Source organism: Magnolia sinica, chromosome 15, assembly GCF_029962835.1.
Source record: "Magnolia sinica isolate HGM2019 chromosome 15, MsV1, whole genome shotgun sequence".
Classification (NCBI taxonomy): domain Eukaryota; kingdom Viridiplantae; phylum Streptophyta; class Magnoliopsida; order Magnoliales; family Magnoliaceae; genus Magnolia; species Magnolia sinica.
In genome coordinates, this window is record NC_080587.1 from 38,133,038 (window position 1) to 38,160,664 (window position 27,627).

A 27,627-nucleotide genomic window follows, 5' to 3' on the forward strand; every position below is an offset into this window, starting at 1 on the left:
GACTTCTTTGGATAGAGTTATGGTTAGGGATTTGGTTTACGGTTTTGAGTTCCAATTGAGAATTTGTGGAATTTGGGACAATATTTAGGGTTAGGTTTGTGGCCATTGTATAAATTTGGGGAAAAGGGGAAGATAAAAAGAAAAAGACTTGGGGAAAGGCGGAAATGAAAAGGTGGGGTGAGAAGATAATGGGATGAAAAGGGTAAAGGGGAAAAGGGAAAATACAGGTTCCCTAGGAAAGAACTTGCTTCGATACCAAAATAAAAATAAGAAGAATTGAATTCCAATGGAAGAGTGATGTGTATGTATATATTGAAGTTCAGTCCTCCAAACAATTGTTAGAAACTTGATAAAAATCCATATTTGCAGCACTTAAATAAAGATAAAAGTGGAATCACTCCACAAGAAGCCTTAGGAATCAGACCAAAGGGATCTGGAGCAATCACACTCATATATTCTAGATGAATCACTCTCCTAGTGGCTAGTGCTATGATCACATGTCAGGAAAGTAGGGGAAATAACTTTAATTAATCTAACGATCAAGCATCCATCCATCCAAACTCTTGCCTTATGTTACAAAACTATCTAAGAAGCTTTGAGAATGAATCTTCTGACTCCATTGGTCCACATATATTGTTTCTAAATAACACTTGCAACAAAGGGAAGGAAATATAACTCGAATAGAAAACTACTTTGGAAATGTACAACTTGTTGAGGGCCAACACTATATAAAACAATATGGGTTACAGTGCTGTGCGGATTATACAAACAACACAAAAGGGCTCTGTGGTTTGTGTAAAGGTACAATCAAACTAGTGGGGCCCCACAGTCCAATCGGTCATTAATGTCCAATTCTATTGATGTGTCCGTGTAACGCCCTGAAAATCGGGGGTCGAGTAAAAGTCCAACTCTCGAGTTCCAATGCATCACTTATGCAACATATTTAATGATGATTAAATGTTGTCTGTATTAGTGCATAAAACATGAATAAGATTAAGCCAAATCAGCAAAACATAATCCAGGGACAGTTGTAATACGCGAGCGGAAGACTGAAACGAATACGTATAACTTTATAAACCAGTATAAGTCCCCAAAGTATGTACGCATTGCCAGGTCAATAATTACATGTATTGTTTCAAATTACAAAATGTCAAAAATGTAATAGTCCACTACAAATATAACCCTGAAGCCCCGCCGATCAGAACGGTCTATACGAACCCGCCTGAAAACTGCATATATGAGAAGGCATCCTCATCGTCGACAAAGTCTGCCTCCGCCTCATTAGTCGGGTCTCCATCTGCAGCTAAGACAGAGTCTGGTTGGTGTGTACAACACCATCCCGTAACGTGGGAGTGAGTGATCAACTCAGTGGAACAATAAAGCAAAGGTTAACATGTTATCAATTCAGTCAAGCAGTAATGATAAAGCAATACAATCAAACGTTTCTAAGTACTCTGATTAATGCAAGAATGGTATGAATAAATGATGCATGCCCTCGCCTGCACTCCCTCTACGATCTTCATCTAACGGTCGCGCATGTCAGTCACTTCCTCAGTGCTCTGCCCAACGCCAAATGGCACATGCAGTGCGGTGCATGAACATGATTACCAAGTTCTTATTAGTCCTTTTCATACAGCAGGATTGAGAAGCTAAGGTACCTCCCTTATATCAATTTCCAAATGATGATCCATTCTAGGGTCGTCAATCCTAGTAAATCTCATACGATGATACGGTTCTAGGTTGCTGCAAAGGGCTCGTCACCTTATCAGTGCAGGCCTAGTGTACTCTTGTTGCTACGTAAGGGCTCGTCTCCTCTATGCAGTCTTAGCGTACGCTCGAGGTCACTACAAAGGGTTCGTCACCTTATCAGTGTAGGCCAACAGCTTGAATACAGTGTCCCATACCACCGTATTCGGCTCACGAGTTTGGGTTGCTCACTGGTCACTACGGGGAGGCTCGTCACCCCAGCGTAGGCCGCCAGCTCGACCACGGTGTCCCATACCACCATGCCCAGCTCATGAGTCTTAGCGGATCAAGGTACCAAGGTTTAAAGGGTTTTCACTTGTGAGTTTGGTACCTTAGATTCAAGCAGTAGCGTCCATACATGGTGAACATACATCGGGTCAATCGGGTTACTTGACGAGCTCGACTGGTACGAGCGCACGTTGAGTTGACCGACATGAAGTGCATAAGCACTCCGTGTGGCCTAACCACTGCCAACATCCCAAGTACGGCTCAGATTCATCGGTCACTTCCTATGTGGCGAGACAACCTCAGCCACCAAATCAGAACCTATTACCGATTGCCTGGACCATTTCATAGTTCCAAACACATTCAATTATAACAGATAATCATACAAGCTAATCCGAACAGTAATGGATCGACAATTCCAATCATACAAGCATGTGAGCATTTGATGGATTTCAACTTAAACATGAATTCACACATATGTAGTTCCTAAGTAAACAGACAAAGAATGTAAGTTATATGGAGGAAATCATACACATCATTAAGGTAGTTGAGAATCTCTTCTCAACGCCCATATAAACTACAATTTACTACATGCCTGATCATTCAGACATTTCTACAAACACTTAGACTACATATTCCAACATACATGATGTATGTTGGTGATAGCACGTCTTAGGGCAAATCCTTTCGCCAAGGAGTTGTTACACATACAACTAGCATAACTACTCGACAATTAATCATGGCAAACACATGTTCAAATTCCATATGTATACGACCCTTTCTACAAATACATGGAATACCCTAAACTCCATATAGTTCATATATATCTGAAACGCGAAACAAACATCGCATTTGGCATGTGAAATAGCACCCACATCAGTAATAAACCATTAACCGACATTGAAAGCCTTGAAAACCATAACCTATACGTTTATAGTTTGCACCTTTCGCCGGTAGACTCGTAGCGAACTCAGTTTTAAAAGTTAAGTCTTGTATACGACACACAATAACCTATATCAGGGAATAGGTTAGCTATTTCATCTATTACAATAGTTAGAAACCCTAAAACAAGTTAGGGTTAGGTTTTCTTACCTAAGTACGGAATCGGAATCGCCTGTATAGCGATACAGGAGTGGCGGTTGAATGCGTGGAGTAGCGGGATCGAATCCCAGGAAGTATCTCCAACTCTCACTCTCACTTCCTCTCTTTTCCCTTCTCTTTTCTCTTATCTCTCTCCTAGGATTTTCTCAAATTCGTTTGGGGTGAGAGAGTGAGGGTTTAAGGTCCTTATATAGGCCCAGGTTTGATGGAAATGGCCCCAGGGCCAGGGTATACTTAGGTTATATCCAAATATGGACTGTTCTGGTCCAACGGAGCACTTCTGGTGGCCCCTTTTCCACATGCGGTCGGACTTAAGCTCCCTGACCATGGATCTAGGTCAGGCTGAGTTTTCGTTCCGATCGGATTTACAGATCAGCCGTGGCCGACCAGTTTCAGTTCAACGGTCACGGTCACTCGATCAGGGTCACAAGTACACCGACATATGTGGGACATTTCTCCTGATCCGAGGGTGTATTTGGGTCAGATTCTGACGGTCTGAATCCTTATATTTGGCCCGCAAGCGACATGACTCTGATTACTTAAATTCGGATTTTTATTTCTAAATATTTTCACGTTTCTCACATACTTCGCTCTGGGCTCAAGTTGTGCATTTCTAGATACAGTTAGGACTTGATTTCTGAGGGGGTTGTCAAGTCCAGTCATGCGGTCATAACTGTATAGTTTTGCGGTCATCGGACTTTCGACGTGCGGTACAGGTCCGATACGAAGTTTCAAGATGCTCCCGAGAGCAACCGGGTTTAGGGTTGGATTCTAGATTTCAGGGTAATGTAGCGTCAATGATTCTGCACAGTTTGGGTCTTGCAGATCATATTTAAAGTGATTAGTGCTAATTTCATAAGCACTCTAGTTTAGCACTTGCTAATATTAACCTAATTTCTAAAGGATTTGGTCCTGGGTGATTTCTGCCTGAGGTGGTACTCGGGTCCTTGTACGGATTTTTCCGAGACGTTACAGTCCGATAGTCTAATTAGACCATTGATTAACCATAAAGGACCTGTGATTTGATCCAGATAGTCAATCATATTAATCTGGACCATTGATATGGTCTAAGCAGTGTTCAAATTATCTTTGATATTTTCGAAATATCTCCGATATTATCTTTATCTCTAGCTCAACGATATCGATAACACTGGTAGCCATACCGATAACGCTGGTAGTATAAGAAATTCTAAGTATTAGCAATGTATCGCTAAGTATCGCCAACATACAATATTGCTAATGTAATCGTCAATATTTTCAACTATGTAAATTCTAGGTGTCGCTTATATTGCTAATGCATCAATATCGCCAATGTATCACCAATATTTTCGACTATGTAAATTTTAGGCAATGCTTGTATCATAAGTGTATTGACGATATTTCAATAATATTGCACACGTATTGATATCACCAGAATTCTGTTTATTAGAAAATAAATTATTTCAATTTTTTTCTCTTGGGCACATGGTTGTATGTAGTGTTCAATTTGTCATTGATAATATTAATAATATCTCGATATTATCGAGATCGCAACACGCATGATATTGAGACCACAATCTTTCGTTTTCTTTTCTATTGTTGACGATTTCTTGGTGAAATATCAAATGTTGTTGATATTTTGAAATATCGATGGATGTTTGGATGGAAGGTTGGATGGGATGGTTGGACTAATTTCTTACAACAACATATGCTTTTAAGGCCCCATCACATGGAAACTTGTTATGTATCCATTCTTTTTGTAATTGTTTTGCTTCTAAATATGCAAATATGTACATTTTAACATCTCTTGAAGTTTCGCTGAAAATTTCACTGTTTTCCCCACATTTCCGGTTATCAGCGATATTATTAGCGATATCGATATTATTTTTGTATCCCTGGCCATCAAAACTTGTAGTGATACCGATACTTCGAACACTGGGTCTAAGTACTTTTTTCTTCAATGTCAATGGTTGGATTCGCCTGATTTTCAGTTTGGAATCTTGTATGGGCCTGAGATTTCCTGTTATACAATAAGAGACGCCTGATCACACAGTCGGCTATTTCTGCACCTTGATTGGATGATCAGGTGGCCTTAGGCGCATCACTGATTCTCTTCTATCTATGGTGAGGTTAAGGTCATTATGAGTCATGTAAACATGTGTACACTTTCTTTCTCGCAAAGGATACTTAGTCATGCTTTGAAGATATTGGTGTACCCAGACTGAATCATCAATAGTTTTCTAATTAATTATCAAAAGTTAGTTTTTTGACCAAATCAATTGATGGAGATCAGGTCAACAAGTCTCGGAGCGTTCATTTGCATCAAGTGCTCCGGAGTTCATAGAAGCCTTGGAGTGCATATATCAAAGGTATGTAATCTGAACTAATTTCTCTACAATCCTGTTTATGAGGACTGCATTAATTTACTAGTAGTCTCTCACTGTTTTCAACTGAAAAGTTAATTAAATAGGCACTTTTATGTAACTAAAATAGGTTCTCATGTCTATATTATGTAAGCTTTTAGTGTACAGAAATCTGTGTTTAAGGATGGAGTTGAAAATTACTCTCTGGCTAACACCATAGAGACATACATGCATATTAATCATGATATAAAACAACAAGAAAAAGCCCCTTAAGAAGTCATAAAAGGATTGGAGGAATATTCCTTATTCCTTTGATATAGATAGATTCATTTGATATTGCGTTCTTTCGCACTCAATCTAATGATGAGAGATTCATCATTTCCGGTGTGCACTAAAGCGACTCAAATCTGTCCATTTCAAGTGCATTCATTAATCTATGATTTAATCTTGGAGGCCTTTTTCTTTTTTCTTTTTGAAAGATATCTTTGAGGTAGGTTTGGTTACTATCCTTGCTTTGTCTTTGCATTACATACCGAAAATCAATTTCCTTGCATTTTGTTCTCTCATGAGCATATAATAAAATGCAAGACATGGATCACTTTGATTGTCATGGTACATTTTCATTGGAAGCCAATTATTTATTTTATATATATATATATATATATATATATATAATGCTCACTTGCACACCAGTTCTCATGAGAACTCGTGAGAACTTTTTCAGAACTCATCACACGTGTTGTGGGCCCAAAATCTGAACCGTCCATGTGATGCAACACCCCATGAAACACCTAGGGCCCAACTTTCACCTTGATCCAAAACTTTGGTGGGACATGGAAAAAGGAAATAGTTTCTTCCCTTTATTTGTCTCTCACATTTGCCATGGCCCACCAAAGTTTTGGATAAGGGTAAAAGTCGGGCCTCGGGGGTTTCATTGGGTGCTACATCACATGGACAATTCAAATTTTGGGCCCACATCACGTGTGATGAGTTCTGAAAAATGTTCTCATGAGAACTAGTGCGCTCTCTCTCTCTCTCTCTCTCTCTCTCTCTCTCTCTATATATATATATATATATATATAGTCATGCTCACCTATGCATCTTACGTGAGCAGCTTTGCACATGTGTTATGGGCATAAAATCTGAATGGTCCATGTGATGTGGCACCCCATGAAACCTCTGGGGCCTAACTTTTAGCCTGATCCAAAACTTTGGTGGGCCATAGAAAAGAGAGAGGCAAATCTAAGGAGGTGACCGTTTCCTTTTGCCATGGCCCATCAGAGTTTCAGATCAAGTTGAAAGTTGGGCCCTCAGGGTTTCATGGAGTGCTTCATCACGTGGATGGTTCAGATTTTGCGTTCACATTACGTATCAAAAAGTGCTCACGAGTTCTAGCGAGAACTGGTGCGCAATTGAGCATTTCACTATACATGCACACACTCAAGTCCAACCGGTTGGACAATACCTCTGGTCCAACTAGCTTCAAAATTGAAAATTAATTTATATTAATTAATGCTAATAAATGTGAGGGAGAGAAGGAAAAGAGGTTGCCCCCTTGATAGGCCCACCGTAGTGTTTATGTGAAATCCACCTCGACCATCAGTTGTGTTACCTCATGTTAGAGCTAGCGCTAAAACTCAGCCTATCCGTGATTCAGGGGGACTACGCAATTAGAAAAAGTATACAAGGCAACACACACCCTTCAAATTGTTTCTTTTGGTGTGGTTCACCTGAATCACGGATGGGCCAAAATTTTAGGCTAGAGGCCTAAGTTTTAGTGTCTCATCTAATGGTTGGAGTCGATTGCATAAAATCATCACGGTGAGCCTTGTAAAAATTAAGGGTGGACGTCTCTCTCCCAACTATTTCCTTTGGTGTGGCCCACCCGAACATAAGTCAGCTTGACTTTTTGTCCATGGGTCTAATGTAGGATTACACATCTTAATGGCCGGAGTGGATCTGGCACAAACATCATTGTGGGCCCATCAAAAATCAAGTGCCTGTGTCCTTTGACTACCCTAAAATTCCTTGTTTTTAATGAATGCATAGTGTAGAACATAACACCCCTTGTCAGCATTTTGTATACATGGCAAAACTCTATAGGTCCCATCATGATGTATGTTTTTTTTTATCCACACCATCTATTTATTTTGTTAGATCATTTTAGGGCATAAGCCCAAAAATGAGGCTGATACAAAGCTCAAGTGGACCACACCATAGAAAATAGTGGGGATTGAACATCTACCATAAAAAACTTCTTGGGGGCCACAAAAGTTTTAGATCAAGCTAATATTTGTGATTTCCTTTCTTCCATGTCTGTGTGACCTTATGAAAAGGTTGGATGGCAGATAAACATCATGGTGGACCTAGGAAGGTTTCAATGTGGGAATCATTATCCTCATTGTTGCTTGTGGTGTGGTCTACTTGAACTTTGGATCTTACCTCATTTTTTGGTGCATGCCCTAAAATGATTTGGCAAAGTGAATGGATGGTGTGGATAGAATACACGCATCATGATGGAGCCCACAAAGTTTTGCCAAGTATGCACAGTACCAGCATCTAGGGGTGCACACGGGTTGGTTCGGTGCGGTTCTGGGGTGAAACCGGAACCGAACCGTTCCTAACGGTTCTATAATTTTTGGAACCGGAACCGGACCGTTAGCACCCTAGAACCGAACCGGAACCGGACCGTGAAAAACAGTTAGGTTTCGGATCGGTTCCACGGTTTTGGGCTTTTAAAAATCCAGCCCAGTTAGATAATGTTCATAGAAGGGAGACAATTCATATTCAAAGGTGATTTAAGTGATGGACGGAGTGGATGCCATACAAATATAACGGCGGGCCCCACAGAGCTCTCCCTTCAACGGAAAATGACAGAAAACGACGGAAAGAAATGTCACCCGCAAAGCATGAATTGGGATGGACATGGCCCGTGGAACCCAAAGCTCTGTGGGGCTCACAGAGATGTTCGTGTGACATCCACTCCGTCCATCAGTTTCTTCAACACATAAAAACTGAATGCAGACCATTGAAAACTTCTTGGGATCCATTCAAGTTTTGGATCAGGCTCATATTTCTGGTTGAAAACATTGGCAGAGACGTAGACATGTGTTTTGAATTCAGACATATGCATTCAATGGTGCAGTAATCTAGACCATTCATCTGTTGAGTCCCCACTGTGGATGCAGAATACCCCAAAAATCTCAATTAAAAAAAAAAAAAAACTTATTCTTCACTTTCAATTACAACCCTTCATTCCTGCCCAAGCGTCACATGTGTAGGCCATCAAGATTGATTGCGTAGCATGGAAATCGGACCAATCAGCCCAATGTGTCATTTGACTATATTGATTTTGACATTGTGCCCTTACTCATGAGTGAATCAGCCTAGTTTTAGCAACAACTGAACTTTAAGGTGAGCCCACTTTTAGGGTTACTGCCTACATGCAGACTCCCAGGTACATGCATGATGCGATGGAATTTGATTATTTTTTACTATAGTCTACCACAACTAAATTCTCTTTGATTAACGTCAGGACAGAGGTCGGTACTACTTATAAAGTATACCCAATTAATATTTATAATTATCTTGTTAAAATGATCAAAAATAAATAACTAGTAGCACCCTGGTATAATGTGGCCCAAGTTCTACAAGGCCTATTATAATAATGTATGTGTTCTATCCACGCTTTTTTTAATCTATGTTGCCAGCATAGTTTAAGGTATGAGCTAAGAAAAAAAGCCATGTCAAAGCTCAAGTGGATGTTCGGATCGACAGTTCGGGCCACGGTTCGGATCAACGGTTTGGATCTATGGTTCAGATCAGCGGTTCGGTTCACAGTTCGGTTCGATTCTACATGGCCTTAAACCGGAACCGATCCGTATCTAACGGTTCTCGAAATTTTGGAACCGGAACCGGTGCTGTCTAGAACCGGACCAAACCGGACCGATCCAACGGTTCCAGTCCGGTTCCACGGTTCTACCGGTTCGATGTGCACCGCTACCAACATCGGTGCTTTGTTCCACTAGGCAGTCCGAGTCCCTTTTATTATGAGAATATCTCATGTCCAAACATGTTGGACTATAGATTAATTTCCAACCAATAAATAACTTCAAACCTTTCATGTGTACACAACATCCAACCCATTTAATAGGTTTTCCGGTTTATGAGAATCACATCTTTGAAAGCTTAGTAACATCCACTTATCAAGTGGACCACACCAATATTTCACTATTTACCAATGTCTAGAGGATATTTTTTTTTTTTAAAGTGGTCACCACTTAATTTGTATATAGGACTGACTACCATAGTATGTGATCCTCATGATAAGGTCAACTTGTTGGGAGGTCTGGATTTCACATGCACTTAATACTTTTGAAATCACCATATGGGCAGAGTATAACTTGTGGTCCAACCCACTAGACTTGAGAACTCTCTTTTTTTTTTTTTTTTTTTTTTTTTTTTTGTTGGTTCTTCACCATCTTCTCGTAATAGGTGGAGATGGACATCGAGCCTTGATTTTTGATGTCGCCCATCATGATGCTAATGTGAGATCCACTATTACCATTAGATGTGTAAGCTTACATTAGGCCCATGGACAAAAAATTAGGCTTACCCGTGATTCAGTGGGCCACACCAAGGGAAATAGTTGGGAGAGAGACTTCCACCCTTGATTTTTACGGGGCCCACCATGATGATTTTATGCAATCTACTCCAACCATTAGATGACACACTAAAACTTAGGCCTCCAACCTAATGATTAGGTCCATCCGTGATTCAGGTTGGCCACACTAAGGGAAACAGTTTGGAGGGTGAGCGTTGCCTAGTATACTGTTTCTAATCGTGTGGTCCACCTGAATCTCGGATGGGGCTGAGATGTTGGCCTTGGCTCTAACATGGGGTGACTCACTAATGGTTGGGGTGGATTTCATATAAACACTACAGTGAGGCCCACCCTAGTGAGCAACCCCTTTTCCTTCTCTCCCACGCATTAATTAACATTAACCAACATTTAATTATTTAATTAATTTTCAATTCCAAAGGCGGTTGGACCGGAGGTGTAGTCCATATATATATAGGACGGATGGATGGACGGAAGGAAGGATGGGTGGGGTGGGGTGGGGTGGAGCGGAGTGGAGTGGAGTGGAGGGGAGTGGTTAACTTTGTCTGAAATTTAATGGTATACACTCACTTGCAACCAACAGTTCATTTACCGATAGGGAGACTGGTTAACTTTGTCTGAAACGTTGTGTTATTTCGATAAAGTGCAACAATTTCGTCTACCAATGCCTACTTCTACCGTTTATACAATGGGGCTTTTTGGCATGACTTAAGAACAAAATGAGATGATAGAGCAAAACATGGAAAGAGGAAGACAAGTACTGAAAAGACACGTAGGCGAAGATAGGATGATTGGTGCATGCACAGTTAACTTTCCTTAAGGCAATGGGAACATCAGACAAATTCGGAGATATAGGAGAAGGAAGTGGATCAATAAGCTCAAAGGAGATATGATGGATGGTGCATTTTGATTGGCCGCACTATCTTTTCGTTTTCATCATGAGTAGACTTTTAGTTGAGGCACAATGGGAATCGATGAACCAATTGAAGGATGTAATTGGATCGTGTATTCTTCAACAGGAACATGCATGGGCTGTTGAGCATAGCTTCCACGTCTAGAGATTTATTGTCTTTTGGAAGGAAAAAAAACAAAAAAAACAATGGACTCAAAAAATGTAACATCCAACACGCATATTGTCTTCCAAGTGAAGGATTGTAACATTGGCATCCCCTTTGCGTTCTAAGTACTAAGAAAAATACATTTAATGGCTCTAGGATCTAATTTATCATGACCTGATTGGGAGGCAAAGAAAATAATGGAGTATCTTGGAATAAAATGGCATGAGGTGATTGACCCATTAAAGGAGTTGAGAGCTTTCGATTTATCAGAAATTATGTCGTTAGAACTGCATCACTCCAAAAAACTTTGAAAACATTAATATGAATTAATAATGACAGGTCACCTCAAGTAGGTGACGGCATATTCCATTCTACACACCTTTTGTTGTGGGTGTGTGCAAATGATGTTTGATGCAATATACCATCTCAGAGAAACACGGACTAAATGACTTGGACAAGTATTCCTTGGTGTTATCTGAATGAAGCACAAACACTTTTGAATTAAACTGATTGTGTACTTCAACATGAAAGCTTTTAAAGATAGAGTACAATTCAGATGTCTTTTATTAAAAAGTACAAGTCATTTGCGAAAAATCATCAACAAATGTAACAAAATACTCATAATCTGACTTACTGAAAACTTTAACCGGTCCCCGAACAATTGAATGGACTAAAAAAGTAACTAAACCCCACTTTGCATTATGTGGTGGACAAAGTGACATGATGATGTTTACTCAATTCACACACTTTACACTCTAAAATTGATACCGACAACAAAGAAGGGGACCGAGACCGTATTTCCACTGATAAGGATAGATGTTCCTCTGTGATGTTGTACCAACAACGCCATGGTCTGGATGGTATAACCCATTATGTTCATGTCCTCTTCGTTTTTAGATCTTGGAAGACACTATGTGAAGCACAAAAAGTCACAAAGTAGTTAAGTGATTTGGTGAATTTGTTGACAGACATAGGCTTAAAGGAAATTTAGGGATATAAAGCACATATGACCAATGGGAAGAACTTGGATGAACAATACTCATGTCACACACTTTGGACTGAGTACTATCTGGCAAAGTGACATATGAACCCATTAGCGATGCATCAATAGAGAAAAAGCACGGAACTTACCTATCACATAGTCAAATGCCTCAGAGTTAATGACAAATTGAGCAAAGAACTTGGATCCTAAACAGGCAATACCTGAGATTATGAATGTAGGTAAGAGTGGGAGTAACAATAGTAGTAGTTGGAGTAGGCTGATTTTGCAAGTCCTTCAACAACTTGAAATATTCTTCTTAAATAAGCGTAACCATCTCTCCAGGTATATGTGGTTGTTGAGATGTACATGTAGAAATAGCTAAATGTGTCCCACTACTCTCTCCAGTGTAAGATGTTTGATTAGCCCATGGTGGCTTTCTATGAAGATACCAATATTTTTCAATAGAATAATTTGTAAGTCCATTAATGATACACTTCTAGGTCCATGACCTCCTCACACTTAACCATGACTAACTTGATTACTTTTGCCACCATGATCCCCACCTTTGTCTCTTCTAGTAAAAGATGCAAGTGCAGAGCTATCATCAGCTTCAGTTGTAGACCTAAGTGATACACATTGCAGGTGCGCATACAGCTCATTTAAAGATGGTACAACATTGTCACCCAAAATTTGCACACGAACGAGCTCATATTCAGGTTTCAAACCAGATAGAAACTTGGCCACCCAAAAGTCTTTATGTTGCTGAAATTGGTTTTCCAAATCAGCAGTGAGACTGTGAGAGGTTGGTACACATTCAGTTCCTCCTATATTCCTTTAAGTTTTGAATAATAATAAGTGAGGTTTCTTTTCTTTATTCATATTGGTACCGGTTTGGGCCACACCCGGCTTTTTGAAGAAATAATTGAAAGTCTTTATTAGACCCCCTCCCCTGGATTCTTAAAACCAAGTATCGACAGTCCTAGTCTTTGACCTCTGCTTCTGCTGGGCAATAATTTGGCGAGTTCTATTAGCAGGATAAGGGATTCCGAGTCTTTTGTTGATTAGGCGGCACCTGGATTTGAGCTGGGGAGAAAGGGATTTGCAGTCCCCCATGAAGATATTTATCTCCTTGTTGGAATTTGAATATCTCTTCAAACATCTGGTATGTATGAGAGATGTTTTTGTTAGATGAATACATCCCTCATGATGCATTCTACACTTCCTTTGCAATATCCAAAAACATTATGTTCACACTAATGGGTGGTTTCATACTATTCCACAACCATGTCATAATCTGTGCATTATCTTGGATCAATAGATTGTATGTAGTGGCACTCTCATTAGGCTTCTCCATAATCAGATTATATGTTGTAGCACTCTCATCATGCTTCTCCGTTGTCAAATATTTTAATTTGCCCTTGGACATTAGAAACACTAATGGATTTAGAGCATTGGAGATGGTGTGTTCCATTTAATTTAATAGAGGATATTTGAATAGATGAATTTATGGATCTAGTTTTCGGATCACTCCTCGCCTCCATTAGAACAAGAGATTAAGTGGAATACCACAAAGCTTGCATGAACACGGGCTGACCTTCCACGATAGACGAACAACCCACTTGCACGCTTAACATGATGCCCACACCAACTTGAAGAGAGCAACCAGCCCACACGTCAACACGTTTCAAATAAACACAAGAGAGGTGATGATCATGTACATGTCATTCACCTTCTCATGGACGAACCATTACAAAGGCCCAACACATAAAAAAGGTAACATCAAGAAACCCTAGGTTTCTTTTTTAAAAAATCAGCACAAGATAGATGGGAAAGACTAAGAAGAAAAGAAGAAGAGAATGTAAGATAGAAGAACAGAAGATAGATTAGATTTGGTGAAAGAGAATTAGGGGGTGACACCTAGGGGTGCACATTTAACCGTTGGAACCATGTAACCGGACTGAAACCGTTGGATCGGTCCGGTTTGGTCCGGTTCCAGGGTGCTAACGGTCCGGTTCTGGTTCCCAAATTTTGAAAACCGTTGATTATGGATCGGTTCCGGTTTAGGGTCATGTAGAACCGAACCGAACCGTTAACTGAACCGTTAATCCGAACCGTTGATCGGAACTGTTAACCGAACTGTTGATCCGAACTGTAGAGCCGATCCGTGATAGGGACCGTGGATCCGAACCGTTGATCCGATGTATTTAAAACCGAAAAAAAAAACCCTAACATGCATTAGTCCACGCCCTGCCCTCTCTCTCGCGCCGCACTCCCTGTCCTTGCCCTCTCTCTCGTTGCACTCCCTGGCCTGCCTTTGCCCCTCTCTCGCCGCACTCCCTCTGCCCTCCCTTAGTCCCTCTCTCTCTCTCTCTCTCTGCCCCAATGGATGTTATAGATCTGCAGATCTGACTCTCACAAAAGCAAATGCTATTTGGAGAGAGAAGGTAAATAGAAGCATAGAAAGGTGAGATTTTTCCCTGTTTTTGCTTTTCTATGGCAATGTAAAAAATTTCATTTCTGAAGTTTTCTTTTAGGATTCTGTTTTCTTCGGTTTTTGCGGAGAGGAAAAAGGGTGGTGGGTTTTTGCTATTGGGTCTTTGGTCCTTTTGGATTTGGAATGCCAGACCATATAATCTTATAAAGAAAAAAGCCAAAGGAAAGGTGATTTTCATTTTGGTTATCGTTGTTTCTGTTGATTTTTAAGGTTTTTGATTTCTAGGTTTTTCCTAGCATAGGAGAAGAGGTGGCGTTTTTTTTTTTTTTTTTTTAAAGGAAATTTTGAAAAATTGAAGAAAGCTGTGTTTCTTGTCTTCCTCTTTTCTTTTTTTTTTTTAATATTTATTTTGTAGAAGCTTGTTGTTTCGTTTGTTTGATTTTATGTGATTTTAAGGGTTTTCCAAGCATAGGGGTAATGAGGTGGGTGGTTTCGGAAATTTGAAAGAGATTGTTTTGCCTTTTTTCTCCCCTAACACTTACGCTGTTGCTGCTGTTTGATTTTATGTGATTTAAAAAGAAAAAAGAAAATTGTGGGTTTTTGTTGTTTTTCAGTCTTTCTATTTTTGGGTTTATTGCATCCAGAACAATGTTTGGAACAATATCATCTCTTTTTTTTTTCTTTTTTTCTTTTTTTCAAATCAACTAACTGGGCTGGATTTTTAAAAGCCCAGAACCGTGGATCCGATCCGGGACCGAACCGTTCTTCACGGTCCGGTTCCGGTTCGGTTCTAGGATGCTAACATTCCGGTTCCGGTTCCAATATTTGCAGAACCGTTAGGAACGGTTCGGTTCCAGTTTCACCCCAAAACCGGACCGAACCGACCCGTGTGCACCTGTACTAACACCCCCACTCTCTTATATTTAAGTCATAAAAAGAAAATATGACAAATATACCCCTAATACAAATATCAATATGTCCAACTAATCACAATACAACTTAATTGAATGAAGGATGACATAAAAGCAAGACTAGGTGGGCCATACAGTGGTGCAGCCCACATCCATATGCGTTAATATGAGTTCTCTTGTTATGAAAGTGATAGACTTGTACTCTGCTTATGCTGATTCATGCTACTTTTTCTTTCCCCTCTTTTGATGAACAAAATGATGTCATGCTTCTTCTTTTTCTTTTCTTTTTCCCCAATAGCTATAGATGAATTAAAAAATGTAGAATACCTTTATGGGGACTCTGCATTTCAGAATTCTATAATAGCGTACAAACTGCAAGCACCAACTCATTTCCTATCTAGTTGTTCATTTCAGAGACCAAGATAAAAGTGAATGAGAAACTGATCAGGAGCTTGAGAGAAATAAATACCTGACATTTTACATGATACAAAACTAAAATGCTCTTGTAGGATTAGCGTCAAGGCTATTTCTTCCACTGAGGTACTGCAGGGCCTGTGGCTCGTGTGGCTTGCATTAGTGGGAAAGCTGTAAATAAGTCTCTTCATAAATTATGTGAAAATTGAAAATAGTATGTTCTATGTTTCTTTGTGACCCTTTGGGCACATCTAGCAGCTAATGAAACATAGAACATACTAGTTTCAAATCCGAACGGTCCATAAGATGCGGAATCCCATGAAACCTTAGGCGGTGAATTTTCACCCTGATCTAAATTCTGGTGGGCCATAGTAAAGAGAAATTCAAATCAAGGGAAGAAACTGTTTGCATTTTTATGGCCCACCAAAGTTTTGGTTCAAAGTAAAATTGGTACCAGGGGGTTTCATGAGGTTCTACTTCATGTGGACCATTCGGATTTTCGAGAATCATCAGATATGATGAGTTCTCAAAGAAGTTTGTAGGTAGTCCGTGTGAACTGGTTCGCAGGTGAGCGTTCCGCTATATATATATATATCTATATATACATACATACATACATAGAGAGAGAGAGAGAGAGAGAGAGAGAGAGAGAGAGAGAGAGAGAGAGAGAGAGAGAGAGAGAGAGAGAGAGAGAGAGTCGGCATGTGCCATCTTAAAAAAAGACTTCATTTCATGCTTGAATTATCTATACAAATATATAATGATATTGAAAATGTATTAATATTTAGTTCATAAAAGCATAAGACAGAAAAAGCATGTTGAAGTTTGTCCAACCCATGTCCCACATGGGTGAATAATTAACCCGGACTCATGGATGTTGATGGAGGTCACTCATTTATTATAATACAAGATTTGATGACCGTTATCCAATCACTTTCTTCCAGAAAGGAGACCTGGAATCGGTATATTGAGAAGTGACATGATGGTCTCTTATCTTTAAGATAACACTAATGGAACCATCGTCCCTTGGCGACTTAAGGTGAGTAGATTGAAGGTACCTAACTTCAAAACTACAGCACCTTGGATGTGGCAAGAAAATGAAGTGTCCTTGTGGCACAGAGTCTAGTGTTGCATTTCTGGTATCTTCGTGAACTTGCTTGCTACATTTACTTTACAGGTAGAAGTTGAGGCTACTAAGAATCAACTACTACATAGTGGAATCAGCTAGAATCTTCTTCCCTTCATTGGGCTGGATGTTCATGTTTTCTATGGGAATGTATTGTGGTTTGCATACTATTGTGTTAATCTTAGCAAAACATTTTATTATATACTTTCTTTGGAAAAAAAATGCAAACCTCCTTAAGATGTGTACCCCTTCTTTTTCCAAAGGGACCTTGTGAGCTCTCCCAGCTTTTTTATTGTTTACACCACTTCAAGTGATTCCTTGACAAGTGAAATCTCATCTATGATCTATCTTATGCATTCTTTATGACATTCTCCACAGTGAACCACTAGCAATCAAGTGAATTCCATGACCCTTGACCTAAGGATGTGCAGTGTCCAGCAGATGTCAGTCTATACCAGTGGAGCTCATGCACATGTGATACAGATAGTTGATCTGTTTACCCCACTATGGATCAGAGTTTAAAGTAGCATCCAAAACTGTTAGGTATCACTTGATATGTACCAGTATCAGCCCTCGATTGTACAGATTTATCAGCCCAATATAAGCCGAAGACAAGATGTTACAGGTTGATATGGAGCAAGACGACCCTGAATTGGTGGTGAACAATACTATATGCCAAAATGGATTTTTAAACCTTGCACTGGATAGGCCATGCCCCAATATCTCTCAGATTGGAAGATCTAACCATGCAGTCTTATGAGTTATGGCGTGTAAATCTCTGATAAACAATGACAAACTCGTAATATGATAAATATCTATCTTTCTATGGTGTGTCAACCTTCAAAGCAGATGTTTAGTATTTCTTGCATAAGCATCTGCATTGAAGGTTGACACGTCATAGGAATAGAGGTATTTATCATTCTTACATCTTCTTTGAAAGTTGAACTTCATAAGAATATAAACATCTAGCATTCTCACATGCTTGGCATTGTTTATGAGAGACTTATCATGTCATAAGATTGCATTGGTAGACTTTCTAGTCTGAAAGATTTTGGGGGCATGGCCTATCCATAACCGTGTTTTAAATATTGACGATATCAGCCGATATATCCCACGATATATCTTGTATCCCACCTATACTGTACGTAACTCACAAGTAGTGCGATATATCTCACATGTTCGATCTTGTGAGCATTTTCGATTTTCGATCCTTTAAAAAAAAATAAAAAATTCTATAAGTCATGTTAAATCAGTGTCAAATTGTTACAAATCCATGGTTTTTTATGTTTTGCATGAAAAGTCATGGATTGGGAGCTTCAATTTTGAGATTTGGAGGAGATGGGTCGAGTTGTGGAAAATTGAATAAAAAAAAATCAAAAATTCCCAATTTCTCGCAAATCAGGTGCAATCCTTGTGCCCAAACATAAAATCAAACATATATGTAACCTGATCTAGTGATTCTTCTTTTGCTTTTGAATGTATTGCTTGTGTTTGCACACGTCTTCTTACATTTATAAATTATATGAATAGACTTTGAATATACTTGCATCAATTCAGTTAGACAACACAGAGATTAGGACCCCATACACAGAAAACCTATTATGTGTACTTATTTTTTTGTACTTTTTTGATTTATAAGTGTGTGTTGATGTCTTTTTTAACAACAACTGAAGTTTCATTGAAAAAATTGACCAATTTCCCTTTGTCTCCAACAACAGTGATACATTACACGATACAACCGATATATCCCATGTGATAACCGATACATATCCGTATCCCAAGGGTGCGATACGTAACGCGATACCGATATTTCAAACACTGATCCATAGTGGGTCATGATCAATGATCTGGATTACATTATCATGTGCTCGCATTTCCTCTGTAATGTAAATACCCCTCCAAGAAGTTTTTGGTAGGCAGGAAGGATCCATCTCTTCCTCAAGCTTGTCCACCCAATCATGGTTCTCAGATATGACTGTGGTCCATTAGAATGTAGCAGAGAACCATATTGTCTGCAGCTGCGCTACTCTATGCTTACATGAACGTTTTTTTATGGATCGTTGACACCGAGGGGTTTAATTCAGTTCCTCCTAGGTTTACTGATGGAAAGCATCCCATGAGAATAAAGCAATGCCGTTTTAAATCTTGAATAATACATTTCATGTCATTACAGAAAATTAGTCTACATAGCCATCTTTTATGCCTCAGGTTCTGTCAGTAAAGCTAGATGAATGGACAGAAGAAGAAGTTGATTCTTTGGAGGAGATGGGTGGCAATGCTATCGTAAATATGAAATATGAAGCTTTTCTTCCCGAAAACTACAAAAAACCAAGTCCAGATTCCTCAATAGAGGAACGGTCCGATTTCATCAGGTACAATTTAGCACCACATTTATCTGAACTGTGTGAGAATCATATAATATTCTGAGCAGAACAGAGTTTCTTGAATATTCAGGAAAAAATATGCATTGGAACAATTTTCAAAATCTGCTGAAGAGAATGCCTCCACGTCATTGGCAAGTCCAAGCTCATCCTCGCATAATGTATCTCCTACTAGTAGCTCTGGTCCATCCCTTGACAAGAAACGCGGTGAGAAACAACACACCAGCAGCGGCCGTCTCCATGGCCTTGGTCATGCATTTCGCAATAGCCGGAAGAAAAAAGTATCTGAGCAGAAGACAGCAAAAATCAACTCAATGGTAATGATCATATGCGTTAAACCTGTTATTTTTCTGAAGCTTTGGTTTCTGCTGCTCATATTTCATTATTTTACATTTTTCATAGATAAAGGAACTTACCATTGAACAACCGTTTGTAGGTGGGTATGGTGGAATTCGTTGGATTGATAAAAGTCAATGTTGTAAGAGGCACCAATCTAGCTGTTCGTGATATGACGACTAGTGATCCTTATGTAATCATCACAATGGGAAACCAAGTAATCCTCCTTTTCAAAGGAACTTTGTCTTCATTATTCTTAACTGAGATTAAATCAGTCATGTTAATGTGTCCGAGTACTTACAAAACCATGCAGTCGTTGAAAACACACGTAGTAAAGAGAAGTTTAAACCCAGTTTGGAATGAAAGCCTAATGCTGTCAATCCCAGAGCCCGTCCCACGTCTGAAGTTGGTATGTTGGATTTTACTATATCTTATCAATCAAATGATATTTCTTTAGTTTCAATGATTTTTACCAATTCTCAGCAACATTCAAGAACCAACTCCCCTCTACAGTACCCAAAATATTCCTTTATTGTTTGCTAGTAGGTTCCACATCTATTGCGCACAAATAGGAAAATTCTCTGTTAAGCATGCACTTTGTACAGATGGGGTGCTTGGTCTGGAGATCCAGACCATTGATTCAAGGAGCCCTACCATGGTCCAAAAATCTCCACGAAATGGACTGTCGTGAGCTCTTGAATGTTGGCTTGCAGATGAATGATTTCATAGAAGTAGAGATCACAGATTGAATGGTTTGGATTTTCCAATCTGAGAGATTTATGGGGCATGGGCCATCCATGACGATGCCCATCATGTCAGTGGTCCAGATCATTCAAACATGGCTTGACTTGTACAAACTTCATGCCAATAGGGAACTTGTTTGTGTGCAGCCTAGGATTCAGCTTCTTACTAGTATATTATAGAGGATACAATATATTAATGAAGGCTACTATTTGTATATCATATACAAGTGGTGATTTGCTTATTATTGCTACGTTTTGCGGCATACATGTAATTCTGGAATAACTTGTAACGGGCCCTAGTTAATACTTAATATAATCATTCTGATGAGAGTTAGTCTTGGGTGTATTTTTTTTTTTCTCGTGTCCATTTCATTACAGTTACTTTTTTTTTTTTTAATTTTGAATTGCAATTTATTGTTACCATTTTATTTTTACCCGTGAGTGATTCTATCGTATGCATACTGCTTGAGGGTGCTTAGTCATTGTACAACTTACAAAAAACTATTCATTCTTCTCTCCGGACACACTATGTTTGAAAATTCTAAAGTTGATATGGTATCAGATAACATGTTGGGGGTCTCATCCACAAGGTGCTCTCTTCTTTCATTGTCACATTTTAATCCTTTTCTTTTCTGCTCGTTCCCAGACCCCAAGTTCCCAAATCCATTTTAAACCGCCCATCATAAAACCCTGAATCGTGATCACTTAATCCCACACCATAGATTCCATGAACCCACACCTAATTTCACATCCATATACCCTAGTTGCATATTACCAAATCCATATTCACCTTATCACGTTTCTAAAACCCAATAGCTAATTGCATATATCCAGACTAGGTCCTATTCCCAGAAACCCAAACCTGATTGCATACCCCCAAACCTAATTGCATATTCCCAAACTAACCAAACCTAATTAGGTTGATAATTCATGAGTGTGGAGTGATTGAGAAGGATGTTGTTCATAGCATTAGAACTGGGTGGATGGAGAAGTACCACTAAAGTTTGATGAGACTGTCCCATACAAATGAAATTGAAGGGGAGATTTTATAGAATATAGCCATAAGGCTAGCCATGCTTTACGGGACATAATGTTGGATGTTCAAAGAACAACATGTTCATAGGATTAGAATTGGGTGGATGGAGAAGTACCACTAGAGTTTTACAAGACCATCCCATACAAATGAAATTGAAGGGGAGAGTTTATAGAATATAGCCATAAGGCTAGCCATGCTTTACGGGACATAATGTTGGATGTTCAAAGAACAACATGTTCATTGGATGAGTATAGCTGAAACTAGGATGTGAATGCATCCTAGGAAGGATAAAATAAAAATGGATGCATTCGAGAGAACTTAGGAATTGCATGAATCATTACTAAGATGAGGTAGACTTAGATGGTTTAACTATGTGCCACAGAGACCAAGAACAACACCGATTAGGAGTGAGTTGGTTCAAGTTGAAGGCTGTAAAAGGGCAAGGGGAAGCAAGGTATTTTGTAACCATAACAGTAGCCATAATGGCCACTACCGTTACCTTTATGATATGGGTCATAACGGTTGTTATGGCCATCGTAACGACCGTTACAATCTCTTTTTTTATTGGAAAAAAGCCAAAAAAACCTGTATCTGCCTCATAACATTGAAAAAAATCCAAAAAACATATATTTACACTCTAACAAACCATTACATGGCTGTTACAGCCTTTATAGGGGGTGTAATGGGCCGTTAACGGCAATTATAGGTCATTTTTTTTCACAATGGTTGTGTTGTAACGTGTAACAGTTGCCACCGTTACCTTTACGTAATGGCCTTTACGACCCCGTAATGGCCTTGATGGTACACCATGAGGGGAAGTTCCAAAATGACATGGTTGGAGGTAGTAAGAAAAAACTTCATGGCATATGGTTTAACTGAGGATATGGTTCTTGATTAGTGAATAGTGGAACAATAGAAGTAGATTCAATGAGAAATTTGTAGAAAAATGTAGAAGAGAAAAGGTAGAGAGAGATAAAGAGGAGAGAAAAGAGTCTAGGGCAACTTGTTGTGTCTTTCCCACACAACTCTCATAAAATTAGAATAAAAGCACAAATGGTGCTCCAACGAAGTATACAAGGAATACGCAAACACACACAAAATATAAAAAAATATACATGTATTCTCAATAGTACGCTATACTCCCTTGGAGCATAGATGTCAATCATGCCCAGCTTGTCGACCAAACGATGCAAGTTGTCCCAACCAAGGGATTTAGTTAACATATCAGCTAGCTCCTCCCTTGAATGAATGGTGTTTCAATTTCTTTAGCAGTCACCTTTTCATGAATGAAATGATAATCTATCTCACCGTGTTTAGTGTGTTCATGAAACATAAGACTGCTATTTGCTAGCAATATGAATGGTGGCTTGATTATCACAGTCAATGTTTTTCGTATTGTTATCGTGTGTGATACAAAATCGTTGTCGTATCGCAAATCGTAATACGGGTTGAATCGTATCAAATTGCAAATTGTATCGTAAATCATAAGATTTTTTATGATTTTCTTAAATTTTTGAAAAAAAGAAAAGAAAAAATATAAACAAATTAGGAAAAGAAATCAGCAATCATCCTTTTGCCATAAATATGCACCAAGCAATACCATGTGATGATTGTGTTAAAGGATTCTTAGCTTTGCTTTTTATTTTTTATTTTTTATTTTTATTTTTATTTTTTATAATCTTAGCAATCATCATTTTGCCATCAATATGCACTGAGTAATACCATGCACTTGTCACCTTTCTTGAATGTAGAAACATGTTGGAAAAGTGGCATTGATTCCATAGACCGACAAAAAGAAATATTTTTATTTCTAACCATCATTCCACAATACATGTAAGTTAGCGTGATCGTAACCATCCATTAAAACATTCCAGATAAGTCATTCGTCAATGTGGTGTTTCGACCAGTTAAGAAGTAAGAAATCATAAATAAATAAAAACTCTACGATTTAATGTTTAAGAGAATATATATCATTTAATCTCTTATAAGGAACAAAGTAAAATAATTTTCCTATTCTAAACGATTCTTCTTATTTATTTATTTATTTATTATTATTTATTTATAATTATTTTTTAAAGCCAAGTGAAGCTTAAAATAGAAGATAACAAGTATAATTTAAATCGTAAATTGGGATTTGAATCATAAATCGTAGGATTCATATAAAAAGGGATTCAAAGGTGGGATTCAAATTGTTTTGCTCAAGATTCGACTAAAATTGTAAATTGTACATCGTACATCATAGGATTATGACAACACTAATCGCACCATTGGGATACAGATACATATCATCTATTGCATGGGATATATCAGTTGTATCGCGTAATATATCGCTTTTGTTGGGAAACATGAGGAAACATTAGGAAATTGGTTGAATTTTTCAATGAAAATTATGGGATAGTTAAAAAGGACACCAATACACACTTAGAAATCAAAACATCACAAAAAACAACTCCACATGATAGGTTTCCTTTGTATGGGATCCTAATCTATGCGTAGAGCTGTACACGAGCAGAGTAAGCTCAGTTACTCACTTGACTCGACTCGGAATTACTCGACTCGACTCGACTCGTCATGAGTTTTGAGTCGAGCATGAGCAGATTTTTTATACTCGTTATGATTTTGAGTAGAGTATGAGCTGGGCAATACTCGACTCGTGTGCTCAACTCGGTACTCGACTCATACTCGAGACTCGTGCTCGACCAGGGCCATATATCCAAAACGAAAGCCCTAATCCAGTCGCTTTCATGCTTTCAGCCTGCCCGCCCGTCCAAAACGAAAATACCCTTCCCCTTCCCTCCCAGCGCCCATTCAAAAGTACCCATCCCCCCCCCCCCCTCTCTCTCTCCCCTCATTCTCCTGTTCGGTGCCGTCCTACCCGTCCCTCTTCTTCTTCTTCTTCTTCTTCTCTCTCTCTCTCTCTCTCTCTCTCTCTCTCTCTCTCTCTGGCGCTAGTCCCTGCGGCCTGCCCGTTGCCCGTTCGGTGCCGCAGCTCGTCCTTACCCCTGTCCGGTGCTAGTCTCTCTCTCGTTCGGTCGTTCCAACGTTCCCCTTAAAAAAAAACCCTAACCCGCACGGCCACAGCGACCGTCCGGCGGTCCCTGCGCTGCCCGATCGCCATTTCCCTTACCCTTCTTCCCTCTCTCTCTCAGGCGCTCACATTGCCCTGTCCGGTGGTCACAACGACTGTCCGACGCCCCTGTCCGCAGCTCGTCATTGCCCTGCCCTGCCTGGTGCCCCTGTCCCTGCTGCAGCTCATCCCTGGCCTGCCCGACGCCCTTGTTCACAGCTCGTCCCTGCCCTGCCCTGTCCGCAGCTCGTCCCTGCCCTGCCCGGTGCCCCTGTCCATCCATCAGGTAAGAATTTTTATTTTAATTATTATTTTAATCATATATAAAATAATTATCAGCTGATTTTTGTATTTTCATTTCATCCTGGTGATTTTCATATGATTAATGGGTATGATGAAATATGATTACGATACGATAGTAGCCACGCACACAAATCAACTTGACATCCCATCTCCCTTGTTCCAAATGGTGTGGCCCACTTGAGTTGTACATATGGGTGATTTTTTTGTCCAGGTCCTATAATCGATGATGAAACCTTTTGGAAAGATTGTTCAACCAATATGATTTTAGGATTGTTCAACCAATCTGATTTTAGGATTGTGGCTAAATGATAACAGGCTGCACAATTTATATAGTTTAATTTGAATTCATGTATGCCACTCATTCAATTTCCACGTGTAACCAATCGTAGCCATTCAAAACCGTGGGCCCCATTGTGGTGGGACAAATTAGCAAAGTACAAAAGATAGATCCTAACCAATTAAAGGCTACAAAAGATCTAGTTTTGGGTCATTTTCTTTTCTAATTTCATTTGTGATTTGGATTTAGATTGTTGTTTATCTTTGAACTTAATATAGTGATTCTTTTATCTTTGTTGGATGCTTAGTAGCTAGAGTTGGGTTTCAATAGCTTAATTGGATTTGGCATTTTGGTTGAGGAATGCTTAGTGCACTCAAGTTCATACACTTAGCATTCATCTTTCAGATTGCACTTTCAATTCATTTATTGTTTGATTGTTAGGTTTTTTTTTAATTATTATTTTTATTGTTCTAGTTGTAGTATAAGATAATCAGTTGCCCATTTGAGGATTTCTATGTTGCCAAACATAGATTCAGTGTGTTCTTGGATGCATAGAAAATCTCAAAATTGTCCCTTTTTGGACAGTTCAGGGTTAAATAGATTGTAATGTCTTCATTTATTCCAATTTAATTGCATATGCCTGTTCTGATTTATCTCTCCTTTTTCTCTCTGGATATATTTCATGTATTTATTTCCGTCGTCAAATGTCCACACTTTGTGTTGATGATTGACATGGGAATCAAATACAAGATTAATATATTCTGGAGAGATAAGGGGAGATGCTGCCAGAATTTCGGCGTAGCATTTAAATTGGAAAATGAAGGCATTACAATCTATCCAATCTTGAATGGGTGACTGATTTAGACAGTTAAGTAAGTATGCCCGTCTAGCGGTCTAGCCGTCTAGGTATAGCCGTATAACATATCGGGAACTTTATTTTATAGATGACTAGTCAAGACAAAAGCCCAAATACCCCTAGAATGGGTGCATCAGCCACATCTCCTCTAATCGTAGAGGAAGACATAGACACGTTAACTACATGCAAAGGGAAGAAGAAGAGATCAACAGTGTAGGATGATTTCGAAGATGTGACAGTTAACGGTGTACAGAAGATAAAGTGTAATCACTGCAAAGGGTTATACAACAAGATTCTAGGAGGATCTACGACACATCTAAATAGACATTTGAAGACGTGTCCTAAGAGACCAAGACTCCCTCCTCTCGGCCAACAGTTGTTGTCATTTATAAAGTCAGAAAGGGACGACTCACAGGGCGTAGTGTCCACTCATAAGTTTGACAAAGAGAAGCTGAATGAGTGGTATGCTGAATGAGTGGTTTGCGGAAGAAATACCTTTCATAATGATAGAAAGTAAAGGGTTTAGGGCTTTCTGTCAATTCCTTAACGCTTGGGCCAAGAATGTCTCCCGCATCACAGTGCAAAGAGAGTGTATGAAGATGTACGCAAAGGAGAAGATGAAACTGAAAGAAGTTTTGGCTTCAGTGTCCAGAATAGCTTTGACGTCTGAGTTATGGACGACGTCCAATCAAAGAAAAGGATACATTTCATTAACCGCTCACTATGTCGATAAGGATTGGAAACTATGCAAGCGAATTTTGAACTTCCGTAACCTTCCTCCTCCACATACTAGTTTACTTATTTCAGATTGCATCTACAGTTGCCTAGAAGGTTGGGGCATTGAGAAGAAAATTTCAGCAATAACTTTAGATAATGCTTCAGTAAATGACAATGTCATTTCATGCTTACGTAACCAGTTCGGGGTTACAGGAAATTTATTTTTTGAAGGAAAAATATTCCAGGTCAGATGTTGTGCCCACATTGTAAATTTGATTGTACAAGAAGGGCTGAAAGAAATTGACAATACTATAGAGAACATAAGAGAGTGTTAAATATATAAGGGGGTCGCCATCGAGACTGAGTGTATGGAATGACATCATCTAACGTTTAAATGTGCCATCTAAAAAAACGTTGAAGTTGGATGTGTGTACACGTTGGAATTCGACCTATGAAATGTTAGATATGGCAATGGAATTACAACTTGCATTTCCTGAATACGCGGCACGTGACAGAACGTATTCTTGGTTGCCGAGCACAGATGATTGGGCCAAAGCAAAACAAGTTCACATATTTCTCAAACTTTTCTACGATTGCACAAAGATTTTTTCTGGGAATCAGTGTCCAACCGCGAATCTATTTCTTCCGTCTCTTTGGAAGATTAAGGATGCTCTTCAGGAAAATGCCAGTGCGGGTCCAGATTTCATACGCCAGATGACAATTGGTATGAAGACGAAATTCTATAAATACTGGGACGAATGTCATCTATTAATGTCCTTGGCAGTTGTTCTTGATCCTCGTTGTAATATGGGGTTGGTTAGCTTTATTTTCATGAAGCTTTATCCTACTGAAAGGGCGGCAACAGAGACGTCCAAGGTTCGTCAAGCTCTTGAAGATTTGTACAAATCGTATGTTAGTACTTTACCTGCAGCGGGTGTTGAAGAAAGTAGA

At 39.2% G+C, this 27,627-nt stretch overlaps 1 protein-coding gene across 4 annotated transcripts in view; it reads left to right on the plus strand.

Moving 5' to 3' along the window:
• LOC131226650 (probable ADP-ribosylation factor GTPase-activating protein AGD11) overlaps nucleotides 1-27,627 on the plus strand; it is an 89,291-nt gene that overhangs the window by 17,822 nt on the left and 43,842 nt on the right. For 3 of the 4 annotated variants that reach the window (XM_058222255.1, XM_058222254.1, XM_058222256.1), the window contains 5 exons: nucleotides 5,345-5,420; nucleotides 19,169-19,332; nucleotides 19,415-19,658; nucleotides 19,778-19,894; nucleotides 19,991-20,086. In XM_058222255.1, coding sequence (XP_058078238.1) covers nucleotides 5,345-5,420; nucleotides 19,169-19,332; nucleotides 19,415-19,658; nucleotides 19,778-19,894; nucleotides 19,991-20,086 — 697 coding nt within the window. The remainder of the gene's footprint in view (nucleotides 1-5,344; nucleotides 5,421-19,168; nucleotides 19,333-19,414; nucleotides 19,659-19,777; nucleotides 19,895-19,990; nucleotides 20,087-27,627) is intronic. The other variant, XM_058222258.1, reaches the window with a different exon arrangement.